Source organism: Pleurodeles waltl, chromosome 5 (genome assembly GCF_031143425.1).
Source record: "Pleurodeles waltl isolate 20211129_DDA chromosome 5, aPleWal1.hap1.20221129, whole genome shotgun sequence".
Lineage (NCBI taxonomy): Eukaryota > Metazoa > Chordata > Amphibia > Caudata > Salamandridae > Pleurodeles > Pleurodeles waltl.
The window spans coordinates 687,490,642-687,512,512 of NC_090444.1; the positions used below are offsets into that span (position 1 = coordinate 687,490,642).

At 44.1% G+C, this 21,871-nt stretch overlaps 1 protein-coding gene across 2 annotated transcripts in view; it reads left to right on the forward strand.

Moving 5' to 3' along the window:
- The window catches only part of FYN (FYN proto-oncogene, Src family tyrosine kinase), a 473,812-nt gene that overhangs the window by 300,057 nt on the left and 151,884 nt on the right, over positions 1 to 21,871 (forward strand). For both annotated transcript variants that reach the window (XM_069234594.1, XM_069234595.1), the window contains exon 4: positions 18,810 to 19,067. In XM_069234594.1, coding sequence (XP_069090695.1) covers positions 18,821 to 19,067 — 247 coding nt within the window. In that variant the 5' untranslated portion in view covers positions 18,810 to 18,820. The remainder of the gene's footprint in view (positions 1 to 18,809; positions 19,068 to 21,871) is intronic.

Genomic DNA, 21,871 nt, shown 5'->3' on the forward strand with positions numbered 1-21,871 from the left:
GAGTGTGTGAGTGCATGTGTTAATGTGTCTGTGTTGTATGTTGTATGTGTTGTATGTGTAGTTGAATGCGTGTGTGTGAATGCATGAATGAATGATGAAGTGAGTGCGTGTCTGCATGTCAGTGTGAATGTGTGAAAGAATGTGTGTGAGTATGTCTGGAAGTATGCATGTATGAATGCATGTAGGCCAGTGTGTGTATGAATGTGTGATGCCAGTGATAGTGAATGGGTGTATGCGTGGTGCATGTGGGTGTCTGTGTGTGTGTATGGGGGTGTGTTGTGAATCAGGGGGGGTGTTTTTGAATAGGAGGGGGTGAGGGGGGATGTTTGTGAATCGGAGGGAGTGGGGTGTGTGTGTGTGTGTTTGGATCTGGGGTGGAGGGGTGTGTGTTTGGATCAGAGGGTGGGTGGGGGTGTATTTGAATGTCAGGGGTTGGGGGTTAGTGTGCATATTGGGGAGGTGAGGGTTGAGTTTGGATGGAGGGGGTGTCTGGTGTGTGTTGGGGGAGCTGCCTACCGGTGACAGGGAAGGGATTCCCTGTCACCGGTGGGGCCTACCGCCATTGTTTTTGTGGCGTTGCTAACGCCACGTAAACTATGGAGGTAGGCTGGCTTATAATGCTGCCGGCGGTACTATGCCGGCCGCTGGGCTAGAGATTGACATCTCTGGCCTGGCAGCTGATACCGCCTTGGCGGTATGAGTGGAGAAGTGGCGGGTTGACTGCAGCCAACCAACCATTCTCATAATGAGGCGGTATGTACCGCCAGCCTGTTGGCAGTATTGCCGTCACATTTCCACTCACCGCCGGGGTCATAATGACCCCTTTAATCAGATCCAGGTAATGGTTCATCTTGTATGTCTGGTCTACATAGTTCAGTGACATCAAGACAATTGTGCTCCCATTCACAAGCTTCAGTGATCCACTATTGGCAGCTAAGTAGTGGGATTCAAAATCCCACAACGTTGGATTGTCACTTTCTCTGTGGCCAATATAATTGCTTGTATATAGTAAGTCAACTCCTTGTCAAATGCTCTGTTCCAGTTCTAGTCAATAAAAGCTCTACTGAATGAGGTACATACACAGTTAATGGGTGTCTCATAACAATATTTTCACACTACTCTATGTTAGTGCTAACTGCAGCAACTGATTTAAAACATCCAGGTAAGGCAGAAGCAACAGGATCGACTGTGGCGGACAAATACGCCACAGGTCTCTTAGCATTTCCATGCATTTGAGTCAGCACTGAGAGAGCACAGCCTGCCGTCTCACTGCAGAAAAGTGCAAAAGATTTGTTATAATCAGGCATCCCTAGAGCCGGAGCATGACCGAGACATTCTCTCAGCTCTAGAAACACGACAAGACAATTGTTGTCCCATGGTACCAGATCAGACACATCCTTGTGTGTCAGCCTCTGTAAAGACTTAGTCACCAGGGAAAAGTTGGGTGTCCACTGACGACAGTAGCCCACCAGTCCCAAAAACTTCCTGACCTCTCTGTGTAGTTGGCAGACCCATTTTCAGTACTGTTGAAATTCTCTCTTGTTACATCTTTCTCACTCCTATCTCATTATTGTGCCCAAGGTATCGGACTTGTTTTTGACAACATTGCAACTTACCTGGGGATACTTTATGCCCATTCTCAGCAAGGTGGTTCAGTAATGCAATGGCATCTGGTTTACAAGCTTCTTGAGTATTCAACGCCAATATACTGAATCAGGACTGAATTGCATGGCATGACCAATTATTCCATATTTTTCTTTAAAATCTGAGTGAAATTCAAAGGTGACTCAGCATACCCTTGTGGAACGTGGCACCATGCCAAAACCCTGTATCTGGGCTGGAATGTGAAGAGGAAATGACTATCCTCATGAAGGTATCAAAAAGAAGGCTTGACACAAATCAATGACAGTGAACCACTCAGCCTCACATGGAATCTGAAACAATATTACAGCCAGATTATGTACCACAGGGCAACAAGGGACAACAATAGTGTTTCTTTTCCTAAGGTCCTGTACAATTCTATATTTTCCATTTGGTTTCTGAAGTCCCAGGATGGGAGAGTTACAAGAACTTCCCATGTTTTCCATCAGAAATCCCTGTTGTATCATGGATTTGATCACAGGAGTTATTCCAGAAATCGTTTCAGGGGTCAAACTATATGGTGGGGTTTTCATAAACTCAGCATTTGGATTAACGGTAATCCAGACAGGTTTACACCTTTTATGAGTCTGATATCTTTTCCTGAAAAATCCCACACTTTCAAGTTTAACAGTTTCTCTCAAATCTGGAGGCAAATTGGCAACTGTTAACAAGTCAATAAGGTGCAATGCATTTCACGTTTCATCAACTTAAGGACAGTATTCTCATTGTGGGTATGAACTTCTATACCTACTGGTGTACAATAGATGACACAATTCAATTTTGACAGTAAATCTCTTTCCAAGAGATTCACTAGACTGCGATCCCATATTATAAACTTGTGCTTGTCTTCAAAAGATCCTGTTTTTATTGTGACTGGGGCAGTTTCTTGAGCTGCCATTTGTTTATTCTCAACACCAACAACTTGGACAGTTTTTTTCCAAGAGGGGACTTCTACTTTTCTCAGAGTAGAATGGGTAGCAACAGTGTGAACCAGAAATGACACAGGATGGCCATTCACTTCACTATCTACGAGTGGTCTGCTCTGGTCTACCTTTAAGGTCACGCCAAGCACACAGTCTTCCTCCCCTCTAAGACACCATCAGACTGACTGATTGGAGCAATTTCTCTTACCTGTGTCAAACAAAGGGAACTGTTGAAACAGATTATTATTCTGTACCCCACTTGCATTCATTCTCATGCCCTGAATTTACTTTCGGGTGCGATCCAGCGGAGGTTGGGGAATTTGCATCACAGGAGCTTGGGGAACATGAAAAATTTGGACACCCTGCATCTGATTAGGATTGTTATTCTGAGAAGGCGCAAATCCTGTATTTTGGTCATGATTGGCCAGATTTAACAACACTATTTCTTCAATGTACCAGCTTATTGCAGAGGTGAGAAGGAATTGATATTTTTAGACTATTTACATCCATTCCTGTACTAGGTACTATTGGGGCTCCTCAACCTCTACCTTGTATTTGATTCTGTGGCTGTTGATATATACCTTACATTGCTTCATCATTGTTTACAGCTATGGGCATCTGGCTTGTTCCTTGAGCTGCTTTCATTTGGGCAAACAGCAACTTTTCCTTCAACTTTTTCTGCTTCATTTCTATTTCATCATGGCAATATTTAGCATAACACAAAATCTTGTCTAAAGACTATTCTGCCAACAGATTAAATGCTGCTGAATCATTAGTCTTATCTCTGGCCTCAATCCTTTCACAAACCTCGACACAAAATGTCCCATATGCTTTACCTCTAAAGTCTCCATAACACTATACTGTTTGAATTCTTGTGATAGCCGTTCATTCTAAGCATGAGTCGCTCCTTTGGTTCTTGAGTTGTTCTATCAATATTGACCCAATCAACATCTTGAGGAGGCATCTTCCCTTACAGGAATGTCATGACCTCCTGATATTTCTTCATCACCAATGGTGACGGACCCTTAGTTAGGACATTCCTAACCAGTTCTGTCTCAGGCCATCGAATAGCTATTTTGCACTTAGTCCACAAATCACTCGGAATGACAATGTCAAACAATGTATTCAAATCAGTCCACAGCACCTCCCTCTGCTCCAGTTGGTGGCGGTTCACCCGAAGGTTTCTTCACCTTTTTCTTTTTCACCATTTGGTCTCCCACTTATTTAAGTCATTCCATTTCCTAATGATCTGAATCACTTCCTTAATCTGAGTTTTTAATCCCGGAGTTCTCATATTAGCAATGTCTTTTTGACTGAAGCATATTCGATAACTTCTTTGCAAAGCCTTGGTTTTATTTAATTATACCTTATATTTTAAAATCAGTTCTGCTAATTTATCATGAACCTGGCCCGCTCGCATAGTAATATCCCTACACATGCAACCTCATCTTCTTGATAAGTCTCTAGTTGTTCCAAGCCAAGATTTCCAACAATCATTGCATCCAATTCTATTGTCAACTTTGCCACAAGTTCTCTCTCTCAGTGTTGATGGAAGTGTTCTACTTCCATGAGCGCAATTTCCCAAATTCAAAGATGGTTCCAATGCAAAAGCATTATGTGCGTGTATCTTCTGTTATGTTGTTGCATAGGATCTTATCATTCTAATGAGACTACTGGATTTGAGCGGCAGAATCGCCTGCGGTGTGGAAGACTGAGTCTTAACCCACTACAGGTGACACCTGTCACCCCAATCCGGGTTTTGCTCCAGCTAACTAGCAGTGCCTCATCTCTACCCACGAGCAGGGATGATTGGGCAGCTGAGCGCATGACACAATTGACTCCTCAGGGAAATCGTGGTCACTCAGATCGCATCCATTTCTCTCAGTTACATAAGTCTCACATGTACAAGGACAAGCAGAGGCAGTATAGGTTTCAATAAGGTTTTAATGAAGCAACTGCATATTAGATAATAAAGCATGTACTACAATAACCAGGATGATAAAGCTTCTCAGGATTAAAATTGTGACAAGGAGAGTAAAACAGAGAAATAACACTACCATATTGTCACTAGAGTAAATGGACTAATTAATGCCTAGGTTATATTAGAGCACAGCATGTTAAGCTCTAGTTCTGCCCTTCAGGATCCCCTGGGAAGACATCGTCCCCCATACCTGAGAAAAGGCCTGAAGTTTGCATAAGCAGCTGTAGCAAAGCACTCAGCAATCAGCATACAGTCGTGGTCATCTGGCTGGAATCTCCCTCTAACGTGTATGGGACAGGGAAGTGTTTTTATAATAGAACAGCTGAACTTCTGAGAAATGTCCCTACGTAAGGGTGTGTATGTTTGTATCAATACCAGAGACAAAGCATTACCACGTTTAACCGGCAACCTATCTTACTGCAGCCTTGAGAGAAACACAGAGTGAAAGAAATGTCTTATTTAAGAACACAGTGCTGGCCTCAGCAAAGAACAGCTACATAGAGAGATATAAAACAAGACCGCAGATGTGGCTAATTAAAATAATAAACAAAGCTGAATAAAATATATCTAGGTTAAAGTGCACAGCGGCAGGCCTAGTGTGCTAAAATAACATGCATGAAGCTATAACTAAAATGGCTACACAACAATCTACCTATCAAAGTGCATCCTGACATATCCAAAGTCGTGACTGCACTTGCTCCACATGGAGTGTTAATGTGTGTGGGAACTAGAGGAACAAACTCCTTAACACCTCATGTATTTGGAACTCCGCTCTGCTTTAAGGTGCAGTCAAATTGTACGTATTTTTCCTGGAGCCTTCTGTTTTATACATAGGAACTACCAGGACAATAATATCTGGAACTGTAAGGGCATCAACAGCACTCACTGTAGGATCAACTAGTGCTAATTCTCTCAAATCTTCACTTCTTAACTCACAGGGCATGCTAGTGAAAGTAACTCCCACAGGACTAGGAGTCATCTTAGTTGGAGCAGTCACAACGTTAGTCGGGCTACCACCACTAACAGTTTGATTTCCACTTCTATTCCTACCCTCATTATTTGGAGGTGGACATTCGGAATCTAACACATCCAAAAGACTATCTCCAGAGCTTCATCGCTGTCCATACTCATATCGTCAGGCCCCTTTTGTTTCCTCTCTTTCAGTTTCTGAGTCATTTTCCTTTCCCCTTCTCCCTCAACTGCATCTGTCATCAAAGCTGGATACAATCCCACTCCTTCTATAATGTCAGTTCTCCATCTTCTCTGCTCAGCATCCTATCTAACATCTGCATAAGTACGCATAGCTTTCTTCACGCTGCCCTGATATTTTTCTTTCTCTTTCGCATGAACAGCATGTTCCTAAGAATTAAGTGCTTTGCATTGGACGGGTCTAAGAGGAGGCTTCATTTCATATAACACTCTCATAAAATTTTCAATAATTCTCAAGTTAAATGTTCCATATTGTGGGAATCTCAATGTACCCCCATTTTCTGTGATCGTATACCATTGGCCAAGCCAAACATGTGTGGATCACTACAGTAACCACCGTATAGTGTCTTGGAGTACCATCCATAGGCACCACTTTTCCTTCCCTACTGGGAATATGAACATCTCCTCTAAATATATCTCGTATTACTTTAAAGCATTTCATGTTTCAAAACTTTTCACAATATTCCAATTTGATTACAAAGAATGCCATATCCACAATCTTTTGCTCCAACACAACTACCAATTGCAGCATGGCACCATATGAAGTTGCCCACCAATAGCAGCACAGTACCACAGCAACCAACCTATAGCAGTGCGGCTTACTGTGAGTTAAATTCCGCTCCTCGCAGCAGTTTCCCTTCCTCTATAATCTGCACGCCCACTTGTTTTGAAATATCACTCATACAAAATTCAATACAATAACCTTTGTCTGCTTCACTAAAGAATGAACAGTTTCAATCACACAAGAAAATGTACAATCACTTTTGATGAGACCTCGACCTGCGGGGTGACATCTAAATCAGTACAGTTTCTTTCTGCGCTTTAAGATTCACCATACCAATTTGTCTCACACCTACACAAAGTAAGTCCCTATTTTAACCGTGCCTTTAGCGACATCTCACTATGAACACATCCACTCAGCAGACAATATAAAACAGTGTCTTCTACACCATTTAAACTATCCCCAGATCTTAGGCCACATCGGACTCAATAACCATTTCAATGTCTCTATGAATCACCACACTGACACAACATGCAAACATCTCTGCAAAACACCATCCACTTTCAACCTCACTGCAAGCTAAATGCAAACTGCTGCACTCCACAACCCTGTTAATACTCACTTTTCCGCTGCCAGTACAACTCTATTCTGACCCTGCGCAACTTTGCTGACTCTGAACATGGACACTAGGATTTGGTTTCAGGGGACTAACTACTCCAGAGTCTAATTCTGCTTCTCCTCAATTCAGAAAGAGAACCATCCTCATTTGCTACCACCTGATCTAGCACAGGGCCCTATCTTTTTATCTGGGGTCCAATGAATCTTTTATTCTCCGTTCTGAGTGGTGAAGTGATAGTTTTACCAGATTATTCCGATTAATTACAGTCAACTCAATAGGCACACATTAAACCTCAGAGTCCAAGTTAAAGTTTCAAAGGGCTTTATTACAGACTCAAAGCCAAAGTTACATAGGTGAGTCTCAAAACCATAGTATAGATATACAAAATCGCCAATGGAGAATTAAGGCTTTGCACCATATTAAATCGAAGCAACATATAAAAGACCAAGGGCCTGATTACAACTTTGGAGGAGGTGTTAATCCGTCCCAAAAGTGACGGTAAAGTGACGGATATACCACCAGCCGTATTACGAGTCCATTATATCTTATGGAACTCGTAATACGGCTGGTGGTATATCCGTCACATTTAGGACGGATTAACACCTCCTCCAAAGTTGTAATCAGGCCCCAAGACTTCAATAGCAACAATGCAGAAAATCAAGAAAAGTATGTGATGTCTGGATTCTAAAATAAGATCTTTTGCCTAACAATTGAATCTAGCTCCTAAACTATTCTAATACTAAAGGAATATTGGAGAAAGGTTAGCAAACAGAACTTTAGTCAAAGGTTCTTTTTAAGAGAGATGTGGTGGTATAAAGCCACATAGAAAGTATGAGGTTTGTACCTCAAAAAGGTCTGCTCTGAGAGGAGCAGAGCGAATCTAAATCTCTCGCCTACTAACCCACACTTAAATCTTATCAATCAATCATTCAATCAATCAGGGATTTATAGAGCGCACTACTCACCCGGTAAGGTCTCAAGGCGCTGGGGGGGAGCTACTGGTCAAAAAGCCGAGTCTTGAGGTGTTTCCTGAATGATAGAAGGTCTTGGGACAGGCAGAGGTGGAGCGGTAAGGAGTTCCAGGTCTTTGTGCCAAGGTGAGAGAATGATCTTCCTCCGGCGGTCGTGCGACGGCCGCGAGGAACGTAGGCGAGGGCGCGGTTGGCGGAGCGAAGGTTGCGGGTGGGGGTGTGAAAGGGGAGTCTGTCGTTGAGGTAGGCGGGACCTGTGTTGTGGAGGGCCTTGTGTGCGTGGATGAGGATTTTGAAGGTGATCCTCTTTGATACTGGTAGCCAGTGTAGTTCTCTGAGGTGGGGTGAGATGTGGTCGCAGTGTGGGATGTCCAGAATGAGGCAGGCGGATGCATTCTGGATTCTTTGCAGCTTTCTTTGGAGTTTGTTTGTCATTCCTACATATAGGGCGTTTCCGTAATCCAAATGGCTACTGACCAAGGCGTGGGTGATGGTTTTCCTGGTTTCGATGGGAATCCATTTGAAGATTTTGCAGAGCAGGCGGAGGGTGTTGTAGCAGGAAGAGGAGATGGCATTGACCTGCTGAGTCATGCTGAGTGTGGAATCCAAGATGAAGTTGCGTGCGTGGGTGTTGGGTGAGGGTGTGGATCATAGGGTGGTGGGCCACCAGGAGTCGTTCCAAGCTGAAGGGTTGGTGCCAAAGATGAGTAATTCTGTCTTGTCTGCATTTAATCGGAGGTGGCTTGATTCCATCCAGCTGGCGATGGCGTGGAGTCCGTTGTGGACGTTGTCCTTTGCAGCAGTGGGGTCTTTTGTGAGGGGGATGATGAGCTGAGTGTCGTCAGCGTAGGAGACTATGTTGATGTGGTGTGTTCATGCGATGTTGCAGAGGGGGGCCATGTACACATTGAAAAGTGTGGGGCTGAGTGAAGATCCTTGAGGGACGCCAAAGGTGATTTTGGAGGCTTCTGATAGGAACGGCGGGAGGCGGACTCTCTGGGTCCTGTCCGTGAGAAATGACACGATCCAGTCCAGTGCTTTGTCACAGATTCCCACGTTGTGGAGGTATGTGCGGAGGGTGTGATGACATACCGTGTCGAAAGCTGCAGAGAGGTCTAGGAGGATGAGTGCTGCTGTTTCTCCTTTGTCGAGCATGGTCCTGATGTCGTCTGTGGCAGCAATGAGTGCGGTCTCAGTGCTGTGGTTTATGCGGAATCTGGATTGGGAGGTGTCGAGTGCCTTGTTGTCTTCCAGGAACCGGGATAGTTGATTGTTCACGATTTTTTCGATGACCTTGACTGGGAAGGGGAGGAGGGAGATTGGTCGGTAGTTCTTGGGGTCGTCAGGGACTGCCTTTGGTTTCTTTAGCAAGGCGTTCATTTCTGCGTGCTTCCATCTCTCTGGTAAGGTGGCTAATTCGAGGGAGCTGTTGATGGTGTGGCAGAGATGGGGGGGCGATGATGGTGTTAGCTTTGTTGAAGATGTGGTGTGGGCAGGGGTCCGATGGTGATCCGGAATGGATGGTGGCCATGGTGCTCTCGGTTTCTTCTGTGTTGACGGGTCCAGGTGTGGAAGAGGTGGGTGTTGCTTGGAGCGTAGGGTTCGTGGGTGTTTGTAGTTAGCTGGTGGGACTGGGAGTTGAAGTTGTTGTGTATTTCTTCTATCTTTCAGCGGAAGTGGGATGCGAGTGAGTTGCAGAGCTCCTGTGATGGCGGGGGTTAATTGGAGCAGGCCCTGGGGGTGGATAGCTCTTTGATGATGCCGAAGAGTTCTTTGCTGTTGTGAGCGTTGGTGCCCATGCAGTTTTTGATGTGGGTCCTTTTGGCGGTGCGGATCATTTGGTGATGTCTGCATAGGGTCTCCTTGAAGGCGATGCGATAGGAGATGGTAGGGTCACGGCGCCAGCTTTTTTCCATTCTGCGGCATCGTCGTTTGGATTCCTGTAGATCTGGGGTGAACCAACTGGCCTTGATTATGTGCGGGGTGTTTGGGTGTTTTTTGAGTGATGCAAGGGTGTTGGTGCAGTCTTCTATCCAGTGGTGCAGGTTGGTGGCGGCTGTGTTGGGGTCTGAGGTCCCAGGGGGGTCTGGGCGAGGGTGGAAATCAGCTGGTCTGTGGATATTTTGCTCCAGTTGCGTCGGGGGGGTTGAGTGCAGTGGTGGTGAGTGACTGGTTTCTGGTAGGAGAAATGGATGCATCGGTGGTCTGTCCAGTAGAGTTCGGTGGTGTGGCTGAAGGAGACGTGGTTGCTGGTTGAAAAGATGGGATCGAGCGTGTGGCCTGCGGAGTGGGTCGGTGAAGTGACAAGTTGCTTGAGGCCGAGGTTGGCGAGGTTGTCGATTAGGTTGGTGGTGTTGGTATCGTTGTTATTCTCCAGGTGGAAGTTCAGGTCACCTAGGAGGATGTAGTCCTTTGAGGCGAGGGCTTGGGATCTGATGGTGTCAGCGATGTCGTCGCAGAACTGTGGTCTTGAGCCAGGGGGTCTGTAGACCAGTGTTCCTCTGAGTGTGTTGTTGGCGTTTACGTAGATTGTGAAGTGGAGGTGCTCTGCGGACTTGATGGTGTCGTCGGAGTTGGTGGAGACTCTTATGGTGTTTCTGTGGACTATGGCGATTCCTCCTCCTGGTTTGTTGTTGCAGTCTCTTCTGGTGATTTTGTAATTATCTGGTATAGCTATTGCTATGTCAGGTTCCAAGGCAGGGTTTATCCATGTTTTGGTGAGGAATGCGATGTCCGGCGAGTGTGTGGTCAGTAAGTCCCAGAGTTCAATTGCATGTTTCTGGGCGGAGCGGGTGTTCAGCAGGATGCATCTTAGGCGGCAGTCTGTTGTATTGGTATGGTGTTCGGAGGTTAGCTTGCTGGTGAACTTGCAGGCATTGCAGGAGAAGGGTCCTCTGGTGCGCGTTGGTGTGGACTGGCAGCAGATGGAGGAACGACCTGGGTTTAAGGTGTGTAGTTTGTCGGCGGTGTAATGGTGAAAGGTAGCGCGGGGCGTGTTGGCCAGGGGGTCTGGGGCTGGGCGCGGTCTAGGCACGGACGGGTGCAGACGGGATTGCCTTTGGCATGCCAGCGTCCGGCATAAGAGAGGAGGAGGGAGGGTGTGTCAGCTGGGAGGAGGGGTGGCGGGAGCCAATGGCAGGGCGGGGGGGCGGGGCAGCTGGGTTCTAGGCGGGAAGGAGTGAACTCGAGGAGGGAGGGGACGGGGCCGCGGGGACGCAGCGGCTACCGGGAGGGAAATGAGTAAAATAGAAAAAAAAACAAGAAGGCAGAAAAACGAGCAAAATCCCAAGCAGGAGTCTTGGTGGCAGCTGGCAGCAGCGAGGGAGCGAGGAAGCGACCTACCTGCTCAAGGCAGGGTCAGAGGTCGCTGTCCTTGCCACGCTGCGGCCAGCATAAGAGGGGAGGAGGGAGGGTGTGTCAGCTGGGAGGAGGGGTGGCAGGTGCCAATGGCAGGGCGGGGGGCGGGCAGCTGGGTTCTAGGTGGGAAGGCGTGAACTTGAGGAGGGAGGGGGCGGGCCACGGGGATGCAGTGGCTACAGGGAGGGAAATGAGTAAAATAGAAAAAAAACAAGAAGGTAGAAAAACTAGAAAAATCCCAAGCAGGAGTCTTGGTGGCAGCTGGCAGCAGCGAGGGAGCGAGGAAGCGACCTATCTACTAAAAAGCAGGTTCAAATCTTAGTTTTCCCAGATGTGATGACATCATGACCAAAACTCTCATTTGAAAAACAAAACTGCAAATTAATTATAATTAACACTTCAGTCTTCCCAAGCCTTTGGCACTCGATTGATGCACCCTCCATTTTAGAAATCTCACAAGCTATACCTGCCATCCGGTAGTGCTTCTCTCAGACTCTTATCTCTCGTGTACAACAAGCTCCTTGTTAATTTCAGCACCTGCAGCTTTGGAAAAACGAGCTTTCACGTTAAAGATTAGAACATACAAAAAGTATGCGGCCTTCACTACTACCAACTAAAATGAACACAAATATTATTTTAGGTCAAACATGTTTTAAATGTTTAAGTTGTTCAATATAAAATGATTATAAAGAATAACATTTCTAAAATACAGCATTGACATTCTTGCAAATGAGTATTAAATGTGGCTTACATGAAACGTTAACCTTCGTTGTGCACTTTTTACTAATATATTTCAGTGGACTACATTAACAATTGTGTGTTACACATTACAGATAGAAAAATAACCACCCCTTCTCACATTTTCGAAAGCACAATGGCACAGCCAGGTTATGCTCCTTCACCAGTAACGAGAAGCAATAGGAAATCAGTGTTATAGAGAGAGACAGACTTAATGCACACTACTAGCTTGTGAAATAGCACGAAAGCCTGAAGCATCTCTGGTGCCAGCTGTACAGTTAACTGACGCTAACAACATATGGAGTGAGTTACATGTAGAGCAAGATGCCAAGTGAACACATATGCTTCACTTTGGTCCAACTACAAAGTGAGGTTAAGTGACATAATGCAGTTTCAAAGCATTCGCTCAGTTATTCCCTGCAGCTCCTTTCTGCCTCCACAGTTAAAGGTTTACGTATTACAGACTGTCTGGGGCTTTGCACCTTTAAAGACAGTGTGGTGATTACCGAGTAAATGAGCGACAACATCTCTATTTGCAGAAATGTTTGATGTGGCAGTTTTGCAAATGTTGAAAGCCAAGGGACCATGAGCCCTCCCTAGCCGGTGTATTCAATTTGAAGAGGAATAGAAGAGGTACATGAGACATTCTCCCCCATAAATCAATATTTTCCATTAACACCCACTAAATTTTGTCCTCAAATATTTTCTGTGGTCCTTATTTTAAAAATAATGTGAGAAGGGGACTGCAATTTCAGATGGGTCAATTTGGTATTATAAGTGTCAAGGTCTGTCACGATTCTCTTTACATTACAACTCAGCCGCCTTTGGAGGGCATGAACTGCTCTACGAGTGGCTGTTCCTCGGTTTTGAATCAGAGTTAGCCTCTCCTGACTTCTTTTTACATTTTAAACAGCTCTTACTGTGAGAACGGAGCAGTATCTCTTTCCTTTAGAGGGCTCCATAGAACTGTGGGGAGAATTTGCCATAAATTGACATAGGTGGCGAACAATCCTGCCACAGGAATTTTCAAGCAATTTAAATGTATTACGGAGGTTGGAAAACAAAGAGAGGAACGCGGTTTAGGTGGTGATCCAGCTCAATAAAAGGTATTGTAGTATTTGTAGAGCGCTTTCCGGCCGTAGCATCGAATCGCTACAAGAAAATGGTAAAGACGAAGGAATCCTGGGCTAGAAAGTAGAGACATTAAGAATGCCAGAAGATACAATATGCCTAATACGAAAACAGCCAGGTTTTAAGTTGCTTTCTAAAGCGGAGATACGTCTCCTCCTGTCTAATTGATGATGGAAGTGTATTCCATAGTCTTGCTACCACCGCCGAGAAGGCTTTATCCCCCAATGAGCCCGATGACAGCGGGGCACCGAGATGAGCTGGAGAGAAGCTGATCTAAGCTGATGACAGGGCTGGTAGGGCTGTAGGACTGAGCTCAGGTAGGTGCAGCCCTCCTGGTGGTAAGCCTTATATGTAAGGCAAAGTGTTTTCAACGTAATCTGTTTCTCCACTGCTAACCAGTGGAGGTGTCTCAGGCTCCAGCTAGCTGATATGGATCGAGGTAGATCCAGGACAAGGCGGGCCGCCACATTCGGAATAAGCTGCAGTCTATATAGTGCGGCCTCACTGATGTTCAACATGAGAGCGTTACAGTAATCTAATTTAGAAATGACTAAAGCTAGGATAACCACAATTTTGCGTTCTTCCTGAAGAAAAGGGAAGATTTTCTTTAACATTTTCATTGACCAGTAGCAGCATTTGACCGTGTGGTTGACTTGTTGCTCAAATGATAAAGTCCTGTAGAGCACAATGCCGAGATTCCTGGCGGAAGGGCTCGGGACTGGACACTCATTGCAAGACTTTGGCCACCAGCGTGGGCTCCATAAATTAGTGTCAGTGCCAAAGAAAAGAATTTCCGTCTTTTCTCCATTCATTTTGAGCCAATTATGGCTCATCCAGCTGTTAATCTTACTCATGCAATCATGAAATCTGTATGCCACCTACTCCCAGTTATGGTTGACAGGAATAATTAACTGTGTATCGTCCGTGTAAGACCCCACTTGAAAGCCAAATGAACAGACCAGTCTGGCCAAAGGCGCAACATAAAGATTAAATAGAGTGGGGCTGAGCGAGGACCCTTGAGGCACACCGCAAAGGAGATGAAACGGGGTAGCTTTGAAATCGCCACAGCTCACTGTAATCGATCTATCCATCAAAAACGATTTCAGAATGTCAAGGGCCTTCTCTCTTACTCCCGCCTGATAGAGCCACTGGCTCAGCAGTTGAGGAGAGACAGTGTCAAATGTCATGGAAAGATCCAATAGAACAAGAATGGCTCCCTCCCCCTGATCCACTCTTCTCTGAAAAATATATCTGCTGAAGAAAACAGAGCGAATTCTGTACTGTGAGCTTGACGGAACCCATGTTGAGAGGGGTCTAGTCCGCCACTGGTCTGAAGAAAAACAGCCAGTTTGGAATTTAGGTGTTTTTCTAATATCTTGGCCGTGGTAGGTAGAAGGGAGATGGGTCGTAAATTTGTCAAGTCATTGTGTTTGCCACTAGGTTTCTTTATAAGAGGGATCACAATGGATTCCTTCCAGGCGAGAGGGAAGAACCCTTCCCTTAAGATGTCAGAGTAGACCGGTTCAAAGGCAGCAGAGACCAGGTTAGGCACTAGCTTTAATATCCTTAGTGGGCAAGGGTCAATGGGTGACCCTGACTTTACGCCTGCCAGCAATTCTGAAATTCTGTTTGCTGATAATGGGGAAAAGCTAGTCAGCTTATCACTGGGAACTAAGGGTGGGGAGTCCTCTAGGTCTCCTCCAACCCCTTCAGGAAAGAGCTGAGCAAACTTTGCGTGCAGCTGAATAGTTTTATTCTTGAAAAAGTCAGCGACTCTTTGGCAAAAAGTGGGAGAATTCTCAATCCCAGAGAGGACGGGCAGGTGGGTCAGAGAGCAAACCATTTAAAAAAGTTCCTTAGATCCTTTCTCTGCTTCCCTGATTTTACGAGAAAAATATTCTGTTTTAGCTTTTTTAATAGCTGATTTATAGTTCTCAAGAGAGGCCCTGAGATTGTCTCACTCAGCTACAGTCTTATGGGCCTTCCATCTACGTTCCTGACAACTATATAATCTCTGTAGTACTTAAGTTCCTCAGAGTACTATTGAGAGGAAAGGGTCCGCATCAGCCTGGGACTAAGTTTCACCAAGGGGGCAAGCGTATCAATGGCAGTCCTGAGCCCCGATTCAAGGCCCTCCAGCTTGGAAAGACCCTGTTCTCTTGTATATTCCCATCCCGACTTAAGGGACCTAGTCAGGCTCTGCTCCTCTATCTTATGCCATTTCCTCCCTAGCCTATGGGCAGTAGGCATTTTAATAGCTGGCGTAGTGCAAAAAGTCAAAAAATGGTGATCTGTCCAATCAAGGGCAGTGTTTTCTAGGCTAGTCAAACTATCATGACGGATGAATATGCCATCCAGTGTATGTCCTGCACAGGGAGAAGCAGACAAGTCAGTGAGAGCCCAGTCGAGGCTTGACATCAGGTCAAGACACTCCCTTGTTGCCTGGTCCTGTTTATCCTCTAGATGGATATTAAAATCCCCCAGAACGATGGCCTTCGGGGTCATGGCGTTGGGTTTGATAATAGCACGCCACGAAGAAAGAAAGTTGTACTTGGGCCCCTCGGTGCGATATATTAGGGGGCCCTCAAAAAGAATGGAGTAATGAAGTCGTAGCTTGAAGCAGGCCCCTTCACAGATAGACGGTTTGACACTGATATTTTCTAAAGTACAGGTTAAATTGCTTCTGACAATTGCCGCAAGCCCGCCTCCCCTCTTCTCAGTCCTATCGAGTCTGGCAAATAAATAGCCAGGGAGTGAGGCAGCCAAAAAATCCGGATTAGAATCTTCTCTGGCCCAAGTTTCTGTGATAAAAAGGCAATCTAAGTTGCAGGATTCAATCAGTTCCCTGATTTCGAGACAGTGTCGGCCCAGTGAGCGAGCATTAATTAAGCCACATATAACAAATTTTCTAGTCTCACCTCCTTGGTTTCTGCATAGCGGGGTACAGTCAGTTGCTTTGAGGGTAGGCTCTCATTATGAGGTGTTCCTTCAAGGTTCCAGGAACGTGTCTCACAGCTCCATCCCCCTATGAGGTTAGGATCAACTTGAGCACAACCCTTATGAGTCTGCCTGGCATCGATATCAAGAAGCTCATGTTTGGAGTATTTTTGAGGTGTGGTGGAGCAGCTCCCTGAGGCAGTGTCCGGCCCCTGGCCCTGTTCGGACGCAGACGGGCGCAGACAGGCTTGCCTTAGGTGTGCCTTTGGCGCACCAGCAGTATGCCGCTGTGCGTGCTCGGTGCGCAGCCGGATCATCTCCGCTTAAAAGCGGCAGGGAATGCAGGCCGAGCCCATCGGTCAGACAACTAGACGGCACCCCGCCCGCTACCTCCAAAATGGCTGCCACTATGTAGAACAGGGGAGGGCTCTAACCAGCACAAAACACTGAACGTAGTGTTCCGGTAGCCACGAGGTCTTCTAGGACCTCCAAATAAAACGATTAAAAATATAAAAGCCTTTAACACTCATAAAAATTAAGAGAGCAATCGGTAAAAAATAGAGTAACAGTCAGAAAGGAAATAAGCAAGTAGGCAGTAAAAATTAAAATTCAGAGGGAGTAAAAGAGCAGCTGGGGCTACTTCTGACTGCCAAACCACCACAATTGCCGGAAGCCTCCCTGTAATGCTATTGGGGTCGGGAGCAGACAGAGGAACCCCAGCGCACAAAAAAGTCCAGGGGGCCCACGTACTTGCAGTGTTCCGCTGCGTCGCTGCATCCCCCTCTGCTAAAATGCGGCAGAGAAGGCAGCCCGAGCCTGTCGGTCGGACAACTAGACCGCACCCCGCCCGCTACCTCCAAACTGTCCGCCGCTACGTATCATAAGTCCACTATCATATTCTAAATTGCACGCTCACATGTAAGTGTGGGCATAGCGATTCCTTACCCCCACAACGTTTCCTGAATTCTCCTAAGGCTGGTATAGTTTAATTTGCCTGCGCAGCATTTGGTGAATCCGAATGTACTGTACAAAATGAGATGGGACATCAGGGTAGCAGTGAGCAAACCCTATTGCCGCAACCTCTCTGTGTCATCTCCTTTCACCACTTAACGAAATCCTGCCTTCATCATCTGGTAGCAGGATAAGGATACCGAGTATACTCCATGCTGGGCACAGTAGTCAGAAAATATCCGCTGCCACACATGGCACCTTTGTAGCTCCCAAATGACTTTTTTTAAACTTCACCACCTTGGCACTTGGTGTAGTTGGTGCAGTTCAATAAAAAAGAAAATTACTAAGTTGTAAGATCAACGACTTTGAAACTTTGCTCATCTCTGCTAAGGTGTTTATATTTTCTAGTTAAGCTTGGGCATATGAATTCGGAAAATGCAACAAAATGCGATCACAAAACATTTGCAGTTTACCGCCTATAGAAGATTGGTGGTAACCCATTCACAAATAGGAAGGGGTCCCTAGAGGACCTCTACGCCTTTGAGAATGGTTGGGAAAATATTTTTTAAGAGTAGTCAGTGGTCCCACGGACCTTGCCTACTCTTAAAAAATGTAACTTAAATGTTTCATTTTTTTTTCTTTTTAAACACATAAAAAGACTACGTTATTTAAAAGCAATCACAGACTTAATGATGTGCTGAGCCCAGCAGGCCACCATCCTTGTGAAGGCTGCGATTTCTAATAGGTCGGTAATTGCAACCTACCTCATTAGAACTCATGCGGTAGGTCTATTTGCGACCCACTACAAATCGCAAATGAAACACTAAAGTGTTGCATACAATTGAATTAACGATTTCTTAGTTGCTATTCTTAGGAAATCGCAATTAGGAAATCGCTAATTCAAACGTTCCTACATGTGGCCCTTTATCGCGTAAGCTAACACAAGCTTGAAAAAATATTTTGTAACTGTAATTGTAAATTGTATTTATATATCACTTACTACCCTGACAAAGCGTTGAATCTCTTTTGAGGTGAATAGAGCCCAAGCTTCATATATAGACTGATAAACTACCATCCATGCCCACGTAGATTGACAATCTCCTGACACAGGCTTCTCTCTTGTGGGAGCTCAGGGAAGTGTCAAAAGTGCCAGACATAGGCCGGGCACTCACCGTCCGGTTAATCAACTCCTCAAAGGCATAGCATGCTACTCACATTTTGTAAGACAAATACAGGAACTACAGGACATTCCCGGGTCACAATAAAATGAATCACTTATCCACTTGTAACATTCTAAATTGCAATTTCAAAGAGGTTTTTCGACTGAGTTTTAGGCACATGGACCATTATAAGCAGCTAACAAATACGACCCAGCCACCTAGCCCAACAAAGGACCAGAAGACACCACCCAGGGCACATCACTGCAAGCGAAATCAAACTGGGCTGAAGTGGTAACTATGGCACCAGTAGGAAAGGTGTGAGGCAGCAGCAGCTTAATAAAAAAACACAGCAGCGTAACCTAAAATAGGAACAGACCACAACACATAATCAAAAGCGGAATCAGACTGGTTTCTGGTAGTAAACCCAAAACCTGTTATAAAGTTGTAAGAATAATACTAAAACGCCATACCAGTGGCCTCGTGTGCTCTATATCTTGCTCATAACAGGCTCTAAAATACTATCTATGCCAATCCAGAATGTGAAATAAGCGAATAACATTCCAGAGAAAAATATAGTATCTAGACTGTACAAAAATCATAAATGCTTGTTTGCAATCCGCCAACTCCTGTCAAATAGTGCTCTTGTGTTATACAAGTTTAAAGTTTTCATTTCTCTTTTGTCTCCATAGGGATATAGATAATGGGCTGTGTGCAATGCAAGGATAAAGAAGCAACCAAACTGACAGATGAAAGGGACGGCAGTTTAACCCAAAGTTTAGGCTATCGCTATGGCACAGACCCCACGCCGCAGCACTATCCCAGCTTCACGGTGACATCCATCCCAAACTACAACAACTTCCATGGAACGGCAGGGCCTGCACTCACCGTGTTTGGTGGTGTGAACTCTTCCGCACACACGGGGACCCTCCGTACAAGAGGCGGAACAGGTATGTTAGTTAAGCAGAATGTGTTAAATGGTCTAATACTTATTGAAAGCTCAGTCAAAATTCTTCTACTTCCACACTGTAAGAACATGCAACTATATTTCTTATTGTAAATGAAAGCTATTTTGCCCTGGGGCATCTCTTTGCTAAGTTTAGTTTAGATACCTTTAAAAGCTGTGTTTGGTACAGTCCTTTTCATCACTGGACCATCGACAAATCCCATTGTTCTGCACCATGCTCTTACATTTTAACACCTAGATTCCACATTCAGAAAGACTCTTTTCATCAAATTTCACGAAGAGTGGTTAATTTGCGAAAGCACATAAATAGTTAGAAATGTGGATTTAACACAGCCGGTGTACATCCATCTCAATTAATTAGGTACCCAAGAGCAACTCTGGGGTTTCTTGTATATTATATAGTACAATTACAGCACTATAGGCACTGTTTGAACATGTTTTGTACAATATGCTTACATAAGTCTTTACTTATATCTTTTCCTACATCACTAAATAAGCAGGACATTTGACAGTGATAGTTTAGGAAATCTTGGCCAGTTTGCCACGTTGTCAAAGGGGGCAAAACTATGGAGAAATAGTAAAATGTTTTTAATGGGATTTATATGTTCACTGAAATATTTTTGAAATGTAATTATTTTCATAAACCCATGATTCTGTTGAAACGTACTGAGGAAAACATTTTTGAAAGTCCAATTTCTGTTGAATCTGATATGTTACTTAATACATAAACGTGTTTTTTATGATGAGACTGAACCACAAATTTGATGATTTTTAAAAGACGGTGAGATATTTGCTAAAGCCATATCCCACAATATAAATCTGACTTCAAAGTATGGGGATTGAAAAATGTGAAAATAAAAAATGAAAACTGTTCCTGCTAGTGCCACAAATAATACAACTCAAAATTAATTTCGCATCAAAAAGTCCTAGAAATTGCATATTATATTATTTTCAAAAATATTGTACAATCAGATAGGATGTTTTAAACTATCAATGAGTATTATAGTTCCTGTGGAGTTTTGCAGGTGTTGAACTTGTTTCATACCCTGTACAATCTACATAATATATTAAACGACCGGGGGTCTCCTAGATGTCATGGATATAGGTACCTACCAGTAAGTGGAAAATATCCAACTCGATCCAAGAGCATCGCCCGTAGAGGATGTTGAGTTCCACTGGCACTGTTCCAGTGTCATTGGGAACACAGGGTCTGATGTTCAAAGCCCTTTTCCAGTCACCAACCGCGCAATTCATAACATCTCAGTGTTTGTGACTACAGAATGGCTTTTTGTTAAGTACTAAACCCATTTTGAGAATCAGAAAAGCATTTCCAACTCTCAGTATGGATTTAGTGACCCATTCAGAATAGCAGTTAGGAATGGGCAAGAAAGGGGCCTACTACTCTACTACACTAATAAGTGAGATTTTGAATGGCATGCATCAATGGTTTGTCACAGTAATTGAGGTCGCAAACCTTTCAAAAGTTGCTGGGTCCTCAAAGGTGGTGGTAACATTTGCAGAGAGAAAGCTGTCTTGATTGGACAGCTTCCCCTTTGGGAATCATGTAGGGTGACCTAAGGGGGAGCAGGCAGTCGTCCAAAGGCAATCCTTTAGACCACTTTCTGCATCCCCGATAGGATCTTATTTATGATTATACTGGTCAAATAGAGACTGTTATTAATCAGGCAGCTTGTTTTACTACCCCATGCGACTGAAGATGTTGTGATGTAATCTATTACTACACAGTATAAAAGTAAAGACTGGTTGCAAAAAGTTGGTGCACAGTTTAAACTTAATCCGAATTAAGTTTACTCCCCAGAAAAGAACGTTCTTACTTCTTTTTGTTATTTATTTCTCTAACAGTACAACGGTAGCTTAAAAAGCTGGGAGGGAATTGTATCTTTCCCTAAGTAGTCCCAGTTCAGAATTCATAGAGTTAATATTAGATGCCAAATTCAAAGGTACAATGCACATTTAAAATCTCTTTCAAGCCTTATAAAATTAAGAGATGAACTTAATTTTATTCAATTTTATTACATATACATAGTAATTTAGCCTAAAGTGCTAAACTAAAAACCACTTCTTGTATCTGCTCTCAAAACTATCCAAACAAAACTCAGTATTTATTTAGCATAGAACGTATTGATATCCTATGGTACAATAATCAAAAGGATAAAGGCTATATTACATTTAGAAACACCAATGTTTCAAATGACACAAATATGGTGACATCTTCACTTCTACATGAACTTCTTCTTTTTTGGGTATCGTGCCTTTTCCTGACAATCTCATTGTTAGAAAATAATACTATGGTCTTTTTTTCTGTGAGATATTTCTTGTATTACATTCTGTAATTCCCAGGTAAAAGTTCTTTCCAGTATCTGATTTTTTAAATTATTTTTCTATATTAAAATATGATACAAAAATGTGAAGAGCTTCCTACAGCCAAACGGTTGCCCCTACAAACAGTAAAACCACAACTATGTGCACAAAATGATGCACGTATTGAATCAGTACTTTTTGGAATGTGTTCAGGCATTGCCCTTTCCTCTACCACTTGGTATGACATCCAGAAAGCAAATGTAACCGATATGAGAGAGTGTGTATAGAGTCCATGTTGGATGTTGTTTTTCAGAGCTCTTGTAGGCCTTTGGGGCTCCCTCAGTTAGTTTACAAAGGAAATTGGGAGAATAATTCTGTCATTGCTAAGGAGGATAAATAAGTCATTAAAAGTGCCACGCTCGGACCTGGATGAGTGACTTTTTTTTACATTTTTGCATGTGCATT